The 18,037-nt window shown below is 39.8% G+C and overlaps 1 protein-coding gene across 2 annotated transcripts in view; it reads left to right on the top strand.

The window, feature by feature from the left end:
• The window catches only part of CD84 (CD84 molecule), a gene marked incomplete at both ends in the record, with an annotated part of 33,941 nt that extends 15,913 nt beyond the window's left edge, over positions 1-18,028 (top strand). The window contains 6 exons of one of the 2 annotated variants that reach the window (XM_082662575.1): positions 561-908; positions 12,543-12,794; positions 13,194-13,313; positions 13,971-14,003; positions 15,173-15,270; positions 17,963-18,028. In XM_082662575.1, the coding sequence (XP_082518701.1) occupies positions 561-908; positions 12,543-12,794; positions 13,194-13,313; positions 13,971-14,003; positions 15,173-15,270; positions 17,963-18,028 (917 nt within the window). Of the gene's footprint in view, positions 1-560; positions 909-12,542; positions 12,795-13,193; positions 13,314-13,970; positions 14,004-15,172; positions 15,271-16,192; positions 16,256-17,962 lie in introns of both variants that reach the window. The other variant, XM_082662576.1, reaches the window with a different exon arrangement.
• Between the last annotated feature and the right edge of the window lie 9 nt (positions 18,029-18,037).

Consider the following 18,037-nt stretch of genomic DNA (forward strand, 5'->3'; position numbering starts at 1 on the left):
ACTATGTGTCAAGTACTTGTCTAAAGACTAGGGATATAGCAATGAACAAAAAAGCCCCCCCAAAATCACCAGCTTGGGGAATATTTACTCCAGAGCCTCTAAAGCACTCTCTGACTATATCTTCTAGGAATAGAGGCATACGTGTAGCTCTCTATTTGCAAAGACCACAGTAGCCATCATAGGCTCTTGTCCCAGCTCTTTGACCACTTGGCAATATGACTTGGGAAAGAAAGAACATTTAATATCTCAGACCTCATGGAAATCTATGGCCTTCATCTCTCAAATTCCATCTAGCTCTCAGAGTCTATATGTCTAGATAAATAAATTTTAATGAAATGGATCGCTTAAAATTCACTGGGAAACTTAGTTTTTGAAAGAGAATCCTTTAGAATATTTAGCCATCATATTAAATATATTTAAAGCAGAATGCCCCCACAAAAAAGAAGATATCATCAAGAAACTGGATGAGCGGCTCCTTGGGGAGATCCAAACCTGGGGGAACAGGGAATTCTAAAAGGTGCAACAGTCAAATGGTTATGATTTTCTATTTATGTCCTCAGGTCTGGAAGCAGCTGGAAGTGACACAGACATCTTCATGGTGAATGGGATTCTGGGGGAGTTAGTTACTTTCCCCTTAAATATCCAACAATCACAGAAAGTTATCAGCATTTCTTGGAATTCCAAAACATCTGTCGCTTTTGTAACACCAGGAAACTCAGGAGCAGCACCCACAATTTCCATAACCCACCAAAATTACCATAAACGAATAAATGTCTCAGGTCAGAACTATAACCTGGAGCTCAGAAATCTGAGGTTGGAAGACTCAGGGATCTACAAAGCCGACATAAATGTAATGACCTCTGAAATGATCACCACCACCACTAGGTGCTACAATCTTCAAGTCTATCGTAAGTTGTGGGAAGACAGAGGGCTTGTTTTTTTATTTTTACTTTGCAATTTGCTGTCTAAAGAACACTTTTATTTCTGACAGCTGGGTTCTCTAAATCTTTTTATACTTATAAATACTTACATAAATATATCAGTACTTAAGAGGATGTGGCTTTGTTTGCTTTTAGCTATGTACTCTTCCTGTGGACCTTGTTTCCCTTTTCTATAAAATGTAAATAATCATACTATTTATTTCCCATAGTTATTGTGAAGATCAAGTAAGACAGTGTATGCAAAGTACTTTTTAAAAACCTTTTTATTTTGAAATAATTATAGTTGCATAGAAAGGTGTAAAGAAATGTATAGGGAGGGCCTGTGTGCATTTCACCCCCACCTCTCCCAATGATAACATTTTACATAACTAGAGTACAATATCAAAACCAGGAAATCGACATTGGTACAATCTGTAGAGCTTATTTATTGAATAGATTTCACCAGTTATATAGGCACTTATTTATGTGTATGTGTGTAGCTCTGTACAATTTATTCACATAAATAGCCTTATGTAAACACTACCATAATCAAGATACTTAACTGTACCGATGTCACAAGATTCCTTCATCCCTTTATAGTCACTCATTGCCACCCACTTTCCCCTCCCAAACTCCTGGAAGACATTAATCCATTCTTCATATCTAAAATTATGTTACTTCACAAATGTTACATACATAGAATCATGCAGTATGCAAGCTTTGGAGATTGGCTTTTTTCATTCAGCATAATTTCTTTGAGCCATCCTAATTGTTGCAAGTATCAACAGGTTATATATTTTTATTGTTGGATAGTATTTCATGGTACAGATGTACTACTTTGTTTAACTATTCACCTATTGAGGGATATATTAGTTGTTTCTAGTTTGGGGGTTATTACAAATAAAACTGCTATGAATATTTGTGTACAAGTTTCTGCATGAAGTAAGTTTTTGTTTCTTTAAGATAAATGTCCAAGAATGAAATCATATGGTAAGTCCATTTGTCTTTCTTTAAATGGTTTATTGTGATAAAATATACATAACATTTAACATGTTAATCATTTTTAAGTGTAACATTCAGTGGCACTAAGTACGTTTACATTGTTGTGCAATCATCACCACTTTTCAACTCCAGAAATTGTTTTCCCCTTTTAGATAGATTCTATTTTTTAGAGCAGTTCAAGGTTCATACAAAAGTTTAGTAAAAAGTACGGAGTTCCCATATGCACCCTGCCTCCTACGACATACATAGCCTCCTACATTATCTACATCCCCCACCAGAATGATATATTTATTACAATTAATAATGTACATTGATACATCGTTAGCAACCAAAGTCCACAGTTTACATTAGGGTTCACTCTTGGTGTTATACATTCTATGGGTAATGACAAATATATAATGACATTTATCCACCATGACAGTATCATTTAGAATAGTTTCACTGCCCTAAAATCCCTCTGTGTTCTGTTATTCATCCCTCCCCCCAAGCCCTGGCAACCACTGATCTTATTGTCTCCATGGTTTTGTCTTTTTCAGAATGTCATGTAGTTGGAATCAAACAGTATGTAACCCTTTCAGGTTGGCTTCGTCCAATCTGCATTTAAGTTATCTTCGTATCTTTTCATGGCTTCATAGCTCTCTCCAGAACTTTTGAGTCATTTTTAGTGTTAAAAGGATTGCCAAATTATTTTGCATTCCCCCCAAAAATGTACGAATGATCAGTATCTCCACATCCTCACAGCATTTAGTGTTGTCACTGTTATTTTGGTCATTCTGATGAGTAGTATATTTCATTTTGGTTTTTAATTTTAATTTCTCCAGTAGCTAATGCAAAGTGCCTTTAAAAGGTAAAATATTAGTACTGTTATCATCACTAAAATTACGCAGTTCACTAGGAGATGTGTGTGGTGTGTTACGCAATGCTACTCAAAGTGTGGTCTGTGTGCTGGCAACATCAGCATCACCTGGGAACTTATTGGAAATGCAAATTCTCAGGCCACAATCCTTACCATTGGTGGTGAAGCCCAGGAATCTGTGTTTTAACATTCTCTCTGAACTATTCCTATGTGTGCTGAAGTTTGAGAAGTGCTAATCTAGAACTGCTCTGTCCAACATGGTAGTCAGTAGCTACATGTAGCTATTAAGTATTTGAAATGTGGTGAGTACAAATTGAAATGTGCTCTAAGTGTAAAATACACACTAGATTTAGCATCAATAAAGAAACCCATAAAATATCTTATTAATCAATTTTATATTGGTTCCAGGTTAAGATAACATTTTGGATATATTGAGTTAAATAAAATACATTATTACATCACCTGTTTATTTTCACTACTTTTAATGTGGCTATTAGAAAAATTTAAATTACATAAGTGATTAACATTTTATTTCAGCACTAATTTATAGCATAGAGAATATTTGAGCCATGTCTCAAGGATTTTACTGTCCATCTGCCCCACAGCAGAAAAACACAGAAATGCGACTAATAGATAAAATTCAGTTATACAGTTAATCCACTAAAGTTCAAGCTCCATAAAGGCAGAGACTGGTATATGATACACTTCATGTTCCCAGCTCCTACCTTGCCAGGCACATAGTGGGTGCTGCAGAAGTATTTGTTGAATGGAAAAGTGAATTAATCATAATAGTCCCAGGTCCTAATACAGTGCCTGACAATTGTAAGTGCTCAATTAATATAGCATAATTCAATCAGGTTGCATCTGGATAGGACGCATACTGTAAAGAGCATTAATGTCAGAATTAGAACCCTTGCCAACTGTGTGACCCTGGCAAAGTTGTTTACCTTGTCTGGGCCTAAATTTCCTTATCTATAGAATGTAGATTGTAATAGGTGGGATTAATTGAGATAGTGTTAGTTGAGCTCCTAGTACAGTGCAAGCTTTAAAGTAGATGCTCAATAACTAGCTGTTGTTATTAATTTTTTAACCCTTGTCCCCTTTTTAGATTCTAGTTAGGAAGAACTTCCTAGATGAAGAAGGCTCTGAACTGGGCATGAGCGACAGAGTCAAAGAACCATACCCAAGTGTGGACACTTCAGAAAACATCTGACTCATTCAAGAACTTTGGCTGAGAAAATATAGAGGGCGTTCAATCTTATGATGTTTGTTTTCATCCCGTTATATGTTTAGTTTTACCCACTCAGTCTTTAGGGGGTGTTAAACCATCTGCAATTAGGGCAGACTACTGTAAAATCTTAGAGAAAGTCCATACAACAAAATCTGCACTTTTTGGGTAGTTAGCTGAGAAGATAAAGAGAAAGAAACTGACATTTAATGAACACTATTTGTATGGCATTCTACCACCTAATTTTTTAAAATACATAAAGATTATACATATTTAGGCAATATATGCACAAACAGAGCAAAAGATAATACAATGAAATGCAACTCTTCCTTTTCAGAGGCAGTCACTATTGCCAGTTTATTTTGCTTCTTCAGTAGAAAATTAAAGTACATATAAGCATAAATAGATTGATGCTGGATAGATAGATAGATAGATAGATAGATAGATAAATAGATAGATAGATAGATGATAGATGGATAGTAGAGTGGTCTTTATATATAATAGCTCATCTAATCCTCACAACCACCCTAGCTAGAGAAAATTGTTGTCCCCGTGTTATAATTGAGGAAACCAAAGCTCAGTGCAGCTGGATACCTTCTCCACCATTCCATAGTTAGAGAACAGTGGAGCCTGGATTCTGAACCTAGTCTCCAATGGCTTCTCCACACTTTTACTTGGGAGGATGAAGGCCTGTCAGCCACAACCCTGACCTTCTCTGTCCGTCAGCTTTGTGTAGGTAACATCTCTGTTCCTGCAGAGAAAAATGAGATGGAATCCTATTCTTCACCACTATCCCCCACCTTGACACCCACAAAAAAAAAGGTCTTTTTAAAAATAAGTGAACAACAAGCAGAGACTTCAACACTGTTGTAAATCAAATTTCTACGGAAACACACACACACCATTTGGTTCCTTTTTCACTATACATATCTGTATCTATCACTGTTATAGCTGATCAAGGTCTCTACTCCAAACTTCTTTAGAAGCTCTTTGGCAAGTTATCACTAATTCTGATTTGGAATGGTTCCCTCTAAGAGACTCTTAGGACCAGAGTATCTGGTTAGGTTGGAATCAAAGACTTTACAGCTCTTAGTTCCCATGTTCTACTCCCTCACATGTACAGACAAATGGTTCCTATATTTACAGTGCTGAATTTATTGCCTTTACAGACTTCACACTAATTAGAAAGTTATGTGCCAGTTCCTTCCTCTATTTCCTCTCTCACATGGCAATAGTGGGAGGAGCAAACCACACTGCAGCAGTTTCAACAAGAATGAACTAAACTTATCAGCTCTGAATGTAGTCCTTTTCTTATTTCCTGGTAAAAGGTTTTTCCTTTCCTTCTGCCAGCTCCAGATCTAGATATTGCCTCAACTTATATATAATTGGGTTTTTGGTAACCCTTTACTACCTACAACTTTTATCATTTACTTTTTCTTTGCTTTAGTAAAAACATTTTTTAAATGAACTTTTATTTTTTTATTAGTTAAACATCTTTATTGGAGTATAATTGCTTCACAATGGTGTGTTAGTTTCTGCTTTATAACAAAGTGAATCAGCTATACATATACATACATCCCCATATGTCCTCCATCGTGTGGCTTTCTCCCACCCTCCCTATCCCACCCCTCTAGGTGGTCACAAAGCACCGAGCTGATCTCCCTGTGCTATGCGGCTGCTCCCCACTAGCTATCTTTTTTATGTTTGGTTGTGTATATATGTCCATGCCACTCTCTCACTTTGTCACAGCTTACCCTTCCCCCTGCCCATATCCTCAAGTCCATTCTCTAGTAGGTCTGTGTCTTTATTCCCGTCTTACGCTTAGGTTCTTCATGACATTATTTTTACTTAGATTCCATATATATGTGTTAGCATACGGTATTTGTCTTTCTCTTTCTGACTTACTTCGCTCTGTATGACAGACTCTAGGTCCATCCACTTCACTACAAATAACTCAATTTCGTTTCTTTTTATGGCTGAGTAATATTCCATTGTATATATGTGCCACATCTTCTTTATCCATTCATCTGTCGATGGACACTTAGGTTGTTTCCATGTCCTGGTTATTGCAAATAGAGCTGCAATGAACATTGTGGTACATGACACTTTTTGAATTATGGTTTTCTCAGGGAATATGCTCAGTAGTGGGATTGCTGGGTTGTATGGTAGTCCTATTTTTAGTTCTCTGAGGAACCTCCATACTATTCTCCATAGTGGCTGTATCAATTTAAATTCCCACCAACAATGCAAGAGGGTTCCTTTTCTCCACACACTCTCCAGCATTTATTGTTTGTAGATTTCTTTGATGATGGCCATTCTGACTGGAGTGAGGTGATACCTCATTGTAGTTTTGATTTGCATTTCTCTAATGATTAGTGATGTTGAGCATTCTTTCACGTGTTTGTTGGCAATCTGTGTATCTTCTTTGGAGAAATGTCTATTTAGGTCTTCTGCCCATTTTTGGATTGGGTTGTTTGTTATTTTGATATTGATTTGCATGAGCTGCTTATAAATTTTAGAGGTTAATCCTTTGTCAGTTGCTTCATTTGCAAATATTTCCTCCCATTCTGTGGGTTGTCATTTCGTCTTGTTTATGGTTTCCTTTGCTCTGCAAAAGCTTTGAAGTTTCATTAGGTCCCATTTGTTTATTTTTTGTTTTTATTTCCATTTCTCTAGGAGGTGGGTCAAAAGGACCTTGCTGTGATTTATGTCATAGATTGTTCTGCCTATGCTTTCCTCTAAAGTTTTATAATGTCTGTCCTTACATTTAGATCTTTAATACATTTTGAGTTTATTTTTGTATATGGTGTTAGGGAGTGCTCTAATTTCATTCTTTTACATGTAGTTGTCTGGTTTTCCCAGCATCACTTATTGAAGAGGCTGTCTTTTCTCTATTGTATATTCTTGCCTCCTTTATCAAAGTTAAGGTGACCATATGTGCATGGGTTTATGTCTGGGCTTACTGTCCTGTTCCATTGATCTATATTTCTGTTTCTGTGCAAGTACCATACTGTCTTAATTACTGTAGCTTTGTAGTGTAGTCTGAAGTCTGGGAGCCTGATTCCTCCAGTTCCGTTTTTCTTTTCTGAAGATTGCTTTGGCTATTCAGGTCTTTTGTGTTTCAGTACAAATTTTGAAAATCTTTTTCTAGTTCTGTGAAAAATGCCATTTGTAATTTGATAGGGATTGCATTGAATCTGTAGATTACTTTGGGTAGTAGAGTCATTTTCACAATGTTGATTCTTCCAATCCAAGAACATTGTATATCTCTCCATCTGTTCGGCTCTTTTTGTTTGTTTTTTTTGTTGTTGTTGTTGTTTTTGCAGTACGCGGGCTTCTCACTGTTATGGCCTCTCCCATTGTGGAGCACAGGCTCTGGACGCAGGCTCAGCGGCCATGGCTCACAGGCCAGCCGCTCCACGGCATGTGGGATCTTCCCGGACCAGGGCACAAACCCGTGTCCCCTGCATTGGCAGATGGACTCTCAACTACTGTGCCACCAGGGAAGCCCTCTCCATCTGTTTGAATCATGTTCAATTTCTTTCATCAGTGTCTTATACTTTTCTGCATAGAGATCTTTTGTCTCCTTAGGTAGGTATATTCCTAGGTATTTTATTCTTATTTTTACAATGGTAAATGTGAGTGTTTCCTTAATTTCTCTTTCAGATTTTTCATCTTTAGTGTATAGGAATGCAAGAGATTTCTGTGCATTAATTTTGTATCCTGCTACTTTACCAAATTCATTGATTAGCTCTAGTAGTTTTCTGGTGGTATCTCTAGGATTCTCTATGTATAATATCATGTCATCTGCAAACAGTGACAGCTTTATTCTTCTTTTCTGATTTGGATTCCTTTTATTTCTTTTTCTTCTCTGATTGCTGTGGCTAAAACTTCCAAAACTATGTTGAATAATAGTGGTGAGAGTGGACAATCTTCTCTTCTTCCCACTCTTAGAGGAAATGGTTTCAGTTTTTCACCACTGAGAACTATGTTGGCTGTGGGTTTGTCATATATGACCTTTATTATGTTGAAATAAGTTCCCTCCATGCTTACTTTCTGGAGGGCTTTTATCATAAATGGGTGTTGAATTTTGTCAAAAGCTTTTTCTACATCTCTTGAAATGATCATATGGTTTTTCTCCTTCTATTTGCTAATATGATTTATCACATTGATTGATTTGCATATATTGAAGAATCCTTGCATTCCTGGGATAAACCCCGCTTGATCATGGTGTATGATCATTTTAATGTGCTGTTGAATTCTGTTTGCTAGTATTTTGTTGAGGATTTTTGCAACTGTGTTCATCAGTGATATTGGCCTGTACTTTTATTTCTTTGTGACATCTTTGGTTTTAGTATCAGGGTGATGGTGGCCTTGTAGAATGAGTTCATCAGTGTTCCTCCTTCTGCTATATTTTGGAAGAGTTTGAGGAGGATAGGTGTTAGCTCTTCTCTAAATGTTTGATAGAATTTTCCTGTAAAGCCATCTGGTCCTGGGCTTTTGTTTGTTGCAAGATTTTTAATCACAGTCTTAATTTCAGTGCTTGTGATTCATTTATTTATACTTTCTATTTCTTCCTGGATCAGTCTCAGATGGTTGTGCTTTTCTAAGAATTTGTCCCTTTCTTCCTGGTTGTCCATTTTATTGGCATATAATTGCTTGTAGTAATCTCTCATGGTCCTTTGTATTTCTTCAGTGTCAGTTATTACTTCTTTTTCATTTCTAATTCTATTGATTTGAGTCTTCCCCCTTTTTTTCCTGAATGAGTCTGGCTAATGGTTTCTCAATTTTGTTTACCTTCTCAAAGGACCAGCTTTTAGTTTTACTGATCTTTGCTCTTGTTTCCTTCATTTCTTTATCATTTATTTCTGATCTGATCTTAATGATTTCTTTCCTTCTGCTAACTTTGGAGTTCTTTTGTTCTTCTTTCTCTAATTGCTGTAGGTGTAAGGTTAAGTTGTTTATTTGAGATGTTGCTTGTTTCTTCAGGTAGGATTGTATTGCTATAAACTTCCCTCATAACACTGCTTTTGCTGCATCCCATAAGTTTTGGGTTATCATGTTTTCATTGTCATTTGTTTCTAGGTATTTTTTGATTTCCTCTTTGATTTTTTCAATGATCTCTTGGTTATTAAGTAGTGCATTGTTTAGCCTCCATGTGTTTGTATTTTTTACGGATTGTTTCTTTTAATTGATATCTAGTCTTATAGTGTTGTAGTCGGAAAACACACTTGATATGATTTCAATTTTCTTGAATTTACCAAGGCTTGATTTGTGACCCAAGATGTGATATATCTTGGAGGATGTTCCCTGAGCACATGAGAAGAAAGTGAAATCTGCTGTTTTGGGAAGGCATGTCCTATAAATATCAATTAAGTGCATCTTCTTTACTGTATCATTTAAAGCTTGTGTTTCCTTATTTACTTACATTTTATATGATCTGTCCATTGGTGAAAGTGGGGTGTTAAAGTTCCCTACTATGATTCTGTTACTGTCAATTTCCCCTTTTATGGCTGTTAGCAGTTGCCTTACATATTGAGGTGCACCTATGTTGGGTGCATAATTATTTACAATTGTTATATCTTCTTCTTGGATTGATCCCTTGATCATTATGTAGTGTCCTTCTTTGTCTCTTGTAATATTCTTTATTTTAAAGTCTATTTTGTCTGACATGAGAATTGCTACTCCAGCTTTCTTTTGATATCCATTTTCATGGAATATCTTTCCATCCCCTCACTTTCAATGCGTATGTATCCCTAGGTCTGAAGTGGGTCTCTTGTAGACAGCATATATAAGGGTCTTGTTTTTGTATGCATTCAGCCAGTCTATGACTTTTGGTTGGAGCATTGAATCCATTTACATTTAAGGTAATTATCCATATGTATGTTCTGTTACCAGTTTCTTAATTGTTTTTGGGTTTGTTATTGTACATCTTTTCCTTCTCTTGAGTTTCCTGCTTAATGAAGTTCTTTTAGCATTTGTTGTAAAGCTGGCTTGGTGGTGCTGAACTCTTTTAGTTTTTGCCTGTCTGTAAAGCTTTAAATTTCTCTGTTGAATCTGAATGAGATCCTTGCTGGGTAGAGTAATCTTGGTTGTAGGTCTTTCCCTTTCATTAATTTAAATATGTCCTGCCAGTGCCTTCTGGCTTGCAGAGTTTCTGCTGAAAGATCAGCTGTTAACCTTGTGGAGATTCCCTTGTATGTTATTTGTTGTTTTTCCCTTGCTGCTTGTAATATTTTTTTCTTTGTATTTAATTTTTAATAGTTTGATTAATATGTGTCTTGGCATGTTTCTCCTTGGATTTATCCTGTATGGGACTCTCTGTGCTTCTTGGACTTGATTATTTCCTTTCCTGTATTAGGGAAGTTTTCAACTATAATCTCTTCAAATATTTTCTCAGTCCCTTTCTTTTTCTCTCCTTATTCTGGGACCCCTATAATTTGCATGTTGGTGCCTTTAATGTTGTCCCAGAGGTCTCTGAGTCTGTACTCAATTCTTTTCTTTCTTTTTTCTTTATTCTGCTCTGAAGTAGTTATTTCCACTATTTTACCTTCCTGGTCACCTATCCATTCTTCTGCCTCAGTTATTCTGCTATTGATTCCTTCTAGAGAATTTTTGATTTCATTTATAGTGTTGTTCAACATTGTTTGTTTGCTGTTTAGTTCTTCTAGGTCCTTGTTAAATGTTTCTTGTATTTTCTCCATTCTTTTTCCAGGATTTTGGATCATCTTTACTATCATTATTTTGAAATTTTTTTCAGGTAGACTGCCTACTTCCTCTTCATTTGTTTGGTCTGGTGGGTTTTTACCTTGCTCTTTCATCTGCTGTGTGTTTTTCTGTCTTCTCATTTTGCTTCACTTACTGTGTTTGGGGTCTCTTTTTCACAGGCTGCAGGTTCGTAGCTCCCATTGTTTTTGGTGTCTGTCCCCAGTGGCTAAGTTTGGTTCAGTGGGTTGTGTAGGTTTCCTGGTGGAGGGGACTAGTGCCTGTGTTCTGGTGGATGAGGCTGGATCTTGTCTTTCTGGTGGGCACGACTGTATCTGGTGGTGTGTTTTGCAGTGCCTGTGACCTTATTATGATTTTAGGCAGCCTCTCTGCTACTGGGTGGGGTTGTGTTCGTGTCTCGGTAGTTGTTTGGCATAGGGTGTCCAGCACTGTAGCTTTCTCATCATTGAATGGAGTGGGTCTTAGCATTGAGATGGAGATCTCTGGGAGAGCCTTTACTGTTTGATACTACATGGAGCTGGGAGGTCTCTGGTGGACCCATGTCCTGAACTCAGCTCTCCCACCTCAGAGGCACAGACCTGACACTCAGCTGGAGCAACAAGACCCTGTCAGCCTCATGGCTCAGAAGAAAAGGGAGAAAAAAAAGGAAGAATGAAAAAATAAAATAAAGTTATTAATATAAAAAATAATTATTAACATTAGAAAAAATTTAAAAAGTAATAAAAAAAGAAAAAAAAAGAAAGAAAGAAGAGAGCAACCAAACCAAAAAACAAATCCACCAATGATAACAAGCACTAAAATCTATACTAAAAAAAAAAAAAAAAGAAAAGAAAGAAACTGGACAGACAGAACGCTAGGTCAAAGCTATACAGACAAGATCACACCAAGAATCATACACATACACACTCACAAAAAGAGGAAAAGGAAAAAAATACATATATCTTTTGAGAAGTCTGAGGTCTTCTGCCAACGTTCAATAGCTAGGTGTTCTGTAGGAGTTGTTCCACATGTAGATGTATTTCTGATGTATTTGTGGGGAAGAAGGTGATCTCCACGTCATACTCCTCCTCCATCTTGAAGATGTCCCCCCTTTCAAATGCTTTGTTGAGCATTTATATTCCTAGCCAACGTATGGTTGCAACTGATGAAGGAACAAACATGAGGAGTGGATAAACACAACCAACATATATATTGGTTGCTATTTTCATTTAAGTTCAGTAATAAGAAAAAAGTGATTGAACAAAGACATATATTGGAACTTCACTTGTTCATCAATGACGTGAGCAACTTCTTTGCTGAACTGGATAGTGGTTTTCCAATGCTGGAAGAACATTTCCAATTTTTTGTGTGCTATTCACAATATAATGGCTACAGACAGGATGCATTGTTATTTTAATCTGCTTCAGTACCCTCTCCTCCATTGCTTTCTTAAGTCTAGTGTGACAATCAAGAAAACAATAAGTCAAGCCCTAGTTTGCAGCATTTGCCAATTTCTTTGGTGTAAATACTCCCACTTTGGTTGATTTTAAGACCTGCAGAGTTGGGAAGGTTTTGTATTGATACATCATTACAAGGGATAGATACAATAGATGTAAATAACCTCTAGAGCATAGATTATAGTAAATTGTCCAAAAAAAATTAGTAAGTGATGAGTTTTGAAGAGTTATTAGACTTGTTTTTAATATAATTTATTTCATTGTAAGTTTTTAACATCCATCATGAAAATTTCTGAAAATTTAACAGTTGACTCGCACAAGCTGGTATAGGCCAGCTCCAGCTTACCACTGGCTCATGTGTTTTCTCCTCATAGGTCGGCTTGGAAAGCCAAAAATTACTCAGAGTTTAATGACATCTGTGAATAGGACCTGCAATGTCACACTGACATGCTCTGTCGAGAAAGAAGAAAAGAATGTGACATACAGTTGGAGTCCACTGGGGGAAGAAGGCAATGTTCTTCGAGTCTTCCAGACCCCTGACAACCAAGAGCTGACTTACACGTGTACAGCATGGAACCCTGTCAGCAACAATTCTGACTCCATCTCTGCCCAGCAGCTCTGTGCAGGTAACCATCTCTGTCCATCTCTCCTGGAGTCTCAGAAATCACTCTAACCTGCTGCAAGGCCTGAATCGGCCCTAGTTCTCCAGGGAAAGGTGCCTCCCTTATGCCAGGGCTGGACTCAGGGGAATTCTCTTCCCAAGAAGCCCTGGAAAAGAATCCAAAGTCTTCTGGGTGATGCCGGGCATTTCAGGGTGTTCTGAAGCAGCCCCCGCTCAGCTCCCCAATTCAGTTTCTGATCTTGACCTTTAATAGCAGGAAGTAGAGTTTCCCTCGGAGCTTTGGCACTCCCCTCTATCCATATTGAGTGTCCTTCAGGGGAGTGCCCCTGAATGTGGACAAGCTTGCCCAGCCTCTAAGGCCTATTTCCTGAGAGTCAAGTCTCACCACATCTTCTATTTCCAGACATCGCAATGGGCCTCCATACTCACCGCACTGGGCTGCTGAGTGGGCTGGCTGTGCTCTCTCTGCTTCTAATCATTCTCCCTTCAGTGATTTTGTTCCTTTTGCACAAAAGAGGACAAGGTAAGGTTTTCTCGGAAGTTAAAATGTGGAAATGCACCTGCCTTCTTCCTTCTTCCTGGGACTGAAGTCATTTATCCAAGGTGGGATGTCCTTTGTTCCAGGGAATTAGCCTTCCTAAAATCCGCAGCCCCTCACCTTACTATCTCCCAGAAAGATGGTCCCGAGGACTATATAACATTACCCTGAATGGTCTTCAAAATATGTTACTGGGATCACCAAGGTGTGGTGGGCCCAGAACTTGGGTTTGAGTTTAGCACTGCCATTAACAAGCAGTGCTTCATGGGAGACATGTCTTTACCTCTCTAACTCTGTGTTCTCACATATGAAATGAGGTTTGGACTAGGTCTCCAAGGTCACTTCCAATTCCATCAAAACTGTGACCTTTGAAATGTCATTGAGGGACATGTACTAATTTTATATTTCATGGTTGTCACTAGATCCGTTTGGGTCCCTCTGGATCATTCTGTAATTGTAACCATTCTCAATTCAGAAAACCTGATCTGGGGCCCTAGGGGATCGTTATACCCTCCTATTCCTCCTAACTCCGTGTCCACCCAAAATCTTGCTTTCCCACCGATCGTAATAACAAGCCTGTATGTAGCGAGGCTCTACATCTGATTCCATGTTCCTGACTCTCCTTTGTGTCTGATTCCTCAGGTTCCTACTTGAAGGTCTTCAGTAAGAACCCTGGTAAGTTCTCAGCCACGAGTTTCCCTGTATGATGGAAGAGATGCATTCACAGCACAGTGATTAAGCCTAAGCTTGTACTTTGCAGGCAGTCTGGGATGAAGGTGCCAGCTTGACCATTTATCAACTACCAGTTATTTTATCACTGTCTCAGTTTTCTCAGTTGTAAAATATGCATAAAAATAGGATTGCTGCATATACTTATTAAACGGATTTAATGAATTACACATATAAAATACTTGGCCCAGTGTCTGGTACCTCGTAAGTACTCAGTCAGTGTTAGATACTATACTTACAATTGACCAACCTGGGCTTGGCACAGAAGGAGGCATTCTGGGGGCAGAGAGTTTGTGACATGAACTGTAACTCAAATGGCCTCATGATGGGGAGAAATCACACAACCTGCTATAATATCACTCAGCTCAGGCTTGTTGTCTGCAGATATGTTGGTGCCCTGGAATATGAAGGCCCCAAATTCTGGCTATCTCTTTCAACTTGACCCTCAAATGTTCCATGTTGGAGCAAAGAAAAGCAGTACACTGGGAGGAATTCCCACGAATTCTTAAAAGTAGGGACTTATCTCTCTTGTCTGCTGCTCCGTGACCTCATACATGGCTTGGCATGTGGAGAGAGCTTAACAAATCTTTGACTCTGTGAATCAGTCAAGCAACGAATATTTGTGGAACATCTACTACAGGTCTAACATTGAGGTGGTAAAGGAAAGGTGTGCACCAGAAGAGGCCAACACAGTGTATAACTAGAGGGAATCGGTCTAGTCAAAAAATTAAGACCCTCACATGAAAAGAAAACTAACCATGCAAGGCAGTGGATGCTAAGTGCCAGAGACACTAAGACCCTGGGTGGAAAAGCTACCTTCAGTGCCCCCACAGGGATTGGGGAGAATCTCTTTACCCTAATGTGGGCTTTGGAGCAGAAAATAATTCCCACTGAGCTCTGGGTGAAACCTGAGCCAGGTGTCTCCCATACCACATGCCATCCCTAGAAAAGGAAAAGACAGTCAAGGATCCAAGCATCCATCTCAAGAGGATGGGAGTCATTTAACTTCTTGGGGTTTTATTTCTTCATCTGAAAAAGAGAACATTAGAATAGATCACCTTGAAAACTTCATCCACATTTCACATACTGTGGTTCTATGTTTGTTTGTGACACAGATGCTGCCTCAAAGAAAACAATATACACATACGTCACAGTTCCAAGAGACACCCAGACAGCAGAGCTCAGGATCTATGATGAAATCCCCCAGTCCAAGGTGAGGTGGTGCTACTTGTGGGTCTCCACCACAGGCCCCCAGGACAGGGAGTCATGGGCAGCAGGCACAGCCAAGAGCCTGATGGGGTCCAACCAGGAAATACCAGGTCAGGGAAATGATGCCATGAGTCTTTCTATGAGGACAAGAATGTGGTCAAGTGTCACCCCATGACAGCCTCCCGGGGTTGAAGCCTCATGCTTCCACATGAGAGCCTCACTCCAGATTAGATGAGAGTCATGACTAAGAGCAAAGCACCTTCTATAGGGGACCCACAACAGGGGAGTCCCTGATGTGAGGTGAGAGCTGTTATGTGGCCACTGACAGGTGAACAAGTTGCTAAGCGGGGTTCAAGGACACAGAACTGAGAGAGGTCCCCTTGAACTTGACTTCTTGGTCTGGCTGTAGCAACAGCTTGCTTTCCTCAGGCTGCTTCACTCTGTTCCACAGCCTCCCCTCTCGCCTGCCTTTTACCTGCCTGTCTCTCCCTCACCTCCACCCTGAACCAGGCTTCTACATGGTATTGCCTTTCTCTGTGCCCCCACCAGCCTGCTCTCCTAAAGTCTCCAAGGAGTGAAAGGGAAACTGAGGTCTGCCCGGTCAATCCAGCCTTGTACTTGGACTGATAGGTCAGCTGGGTCCATAGAGCCCATGGAAAGCTAAAATTCTGACTAAGCAAGACTCAGTCTGACCCCTCCTCTTGGCTCCTGAAGATTTTGCCCAATGGCTGCCAACTGTCCCATGCTCACCCCCACCTGAACCTGATCCTCTCCAAAGCTGGATGGAACCAAAGTTGAAGCTGGAGAGGAGGCCACCTAGTGAAAGTGCAACCAGGGAGGGCTGATGGGCAGAAGCAGAAGTAAGAAGGGGGACTCATAAGATTTTGCCTGGGCTCCCTCACTGAGGGAAGATGGGTGTTTTACACGTGCTCCCCACCAAGGAGAAGCCAGTGAACGCGATTTATTCCATAGTGCAGTACTCTGATAAGGTAAAGACTTTCTGATTTTTAACTCTGTTGTCCTGTCTATTCCAACCTTTCTGCTGTATCTTGTCCATCCAACCAGGAGTCAGCTGGTTCCCTTGGGACTCTATGCTTCTCAGGATTAATTGCTGAGGGCCTTGGTCTCATTCCACACATGCACACAGCCTTACTCCCCAGGTCCATGACCATCCACAAGCTGGCCTCCTTGATGCTGATCCCACACTTTGTATGCAGGAGCCCCTAGGCCTCTGAACTACAGTGTGGAAATTCCAGCCTCTATAACATCCAAGGCCATTGCTAGCTCACAGTGTGGAAATTAGAAAGCAGGTGTCCCCCACCTTCCCCCTACCCTGGGCAGACACAGGTCCACACCAAGTGCACAGTAGAACACAGGGGCACGTAGAACACAGGCTGAACCCCAGTTCCCATTTGCTCCCTCAGCAGACCCTCACAGTGTGCAACATGCCCAACCATTTGTAGAGCTCTAGTGACACTCACATTCCCTGTGCCTCAGTGTCCTTCTCTCAATTATGCAAAGAGAGAAGGTAAGTCCTGATCTTTGACAGGACTTTCAGTTTGGGGAATCTGGTGAGGAGTTGATACTGTCTGAGGGTCCTGATTTCTGCTACAGTAAGGACAGCTCTGGGGTATCTGGGTGAATCAAATATTTTGGAAGTGTTTCTGTTTAATAGCTGAGCTAACAGGTAGGAAGCTAATCATGAAAAATAAATTTGAACCCGGAAGTCTCGGAGGAAAGGGATAATAATGATAACAAATGAAGAGTGAGAAGAAATATCGGGATACCAAAACGGAATGCAAATGAATCCATGAATAAGAATTAAGAGCTGATTCTATGAGGCATCTATGAGTTGGCCAAGTAGGAAGGTCGTAAGGGAACTCAATGCACAGGTCATTTTGAATGTAAAGATAAGCCAAGTGTCCTGGAGAACAAGATAAAAGGACCTTGACTTCCTCAGTGATCAGGAGATGAAAGGAGGGAGAAGGAAAAGAAGGAGGTGAGTGAGGAAAGAGGAGAAGGAGGGAAAAGGAAGGAGAAGCAGGAAGTGGGAAGCAAGGTGTCCACATGTTTGAACCAGGATTGGAAGGAGAGTGGGAGGAAACAGAGAAGAAAATACCACTGGAAAAGACTAGACTTGAGGGATTAATCAGGGACTCTTGGATTGAGACATCTCAAAGTAAACCCTCTAGACAAGTTGGATGACAATTATTAATTTGGATAATGTGTAATTTAAAACCTAGGACTCTGCAAACCAGTGGGAGGGTTGTCTGCAGTATTCTAAGTAACTAGAGCATATGACACCAGTGGAGGTGACTCACCACTAAATATAGGCCAAGGTGCAGTTACCGGGGTACAGAAGGAATGAAGGCTGAACTAGGAACATGGAACATGGGTAGCTTGAGCCTGGATGCTGCCTCAAGCCTATAATAAAAATCAGTGCAGATATCCACATTCTCTACTGCTGCTTTTTCTAAGCTAAGAAGTTGATTACCCAAGGGCTTCCAAATTGGGTGGCTGGAACAGAGGTGAGGGACTCAGCAAAGGGCAAGGCCCTACTACCCCAGTTTACCCCAGAACCAGGGAAATCTAAGGCATCGGTCTGTGACATTTGCATTACTCTAGAGGGCTCCTCGTGGGACTGGAATTCCCTACCAGCACCTTTCAGTCAACATGTCCTCCTCCCTTTTGTGCAGATGGGGAAAACCAACACGCAGGACAACAAACCTCCTGGGACTTCAAGCTATGAAATTGTAATCTAGGCTCCCAGA

This window comes from Grampus griseus (assembly GCF_964374135.1).
Source record: "Grampus griseus genome assembly, chromosome: 1".
Lineage (NCBI taxonomy): Eukaryota > Metazoa > Chordata > Mammalia > Artiodactyla > Delphinidae > Grampus > Grampus griseus.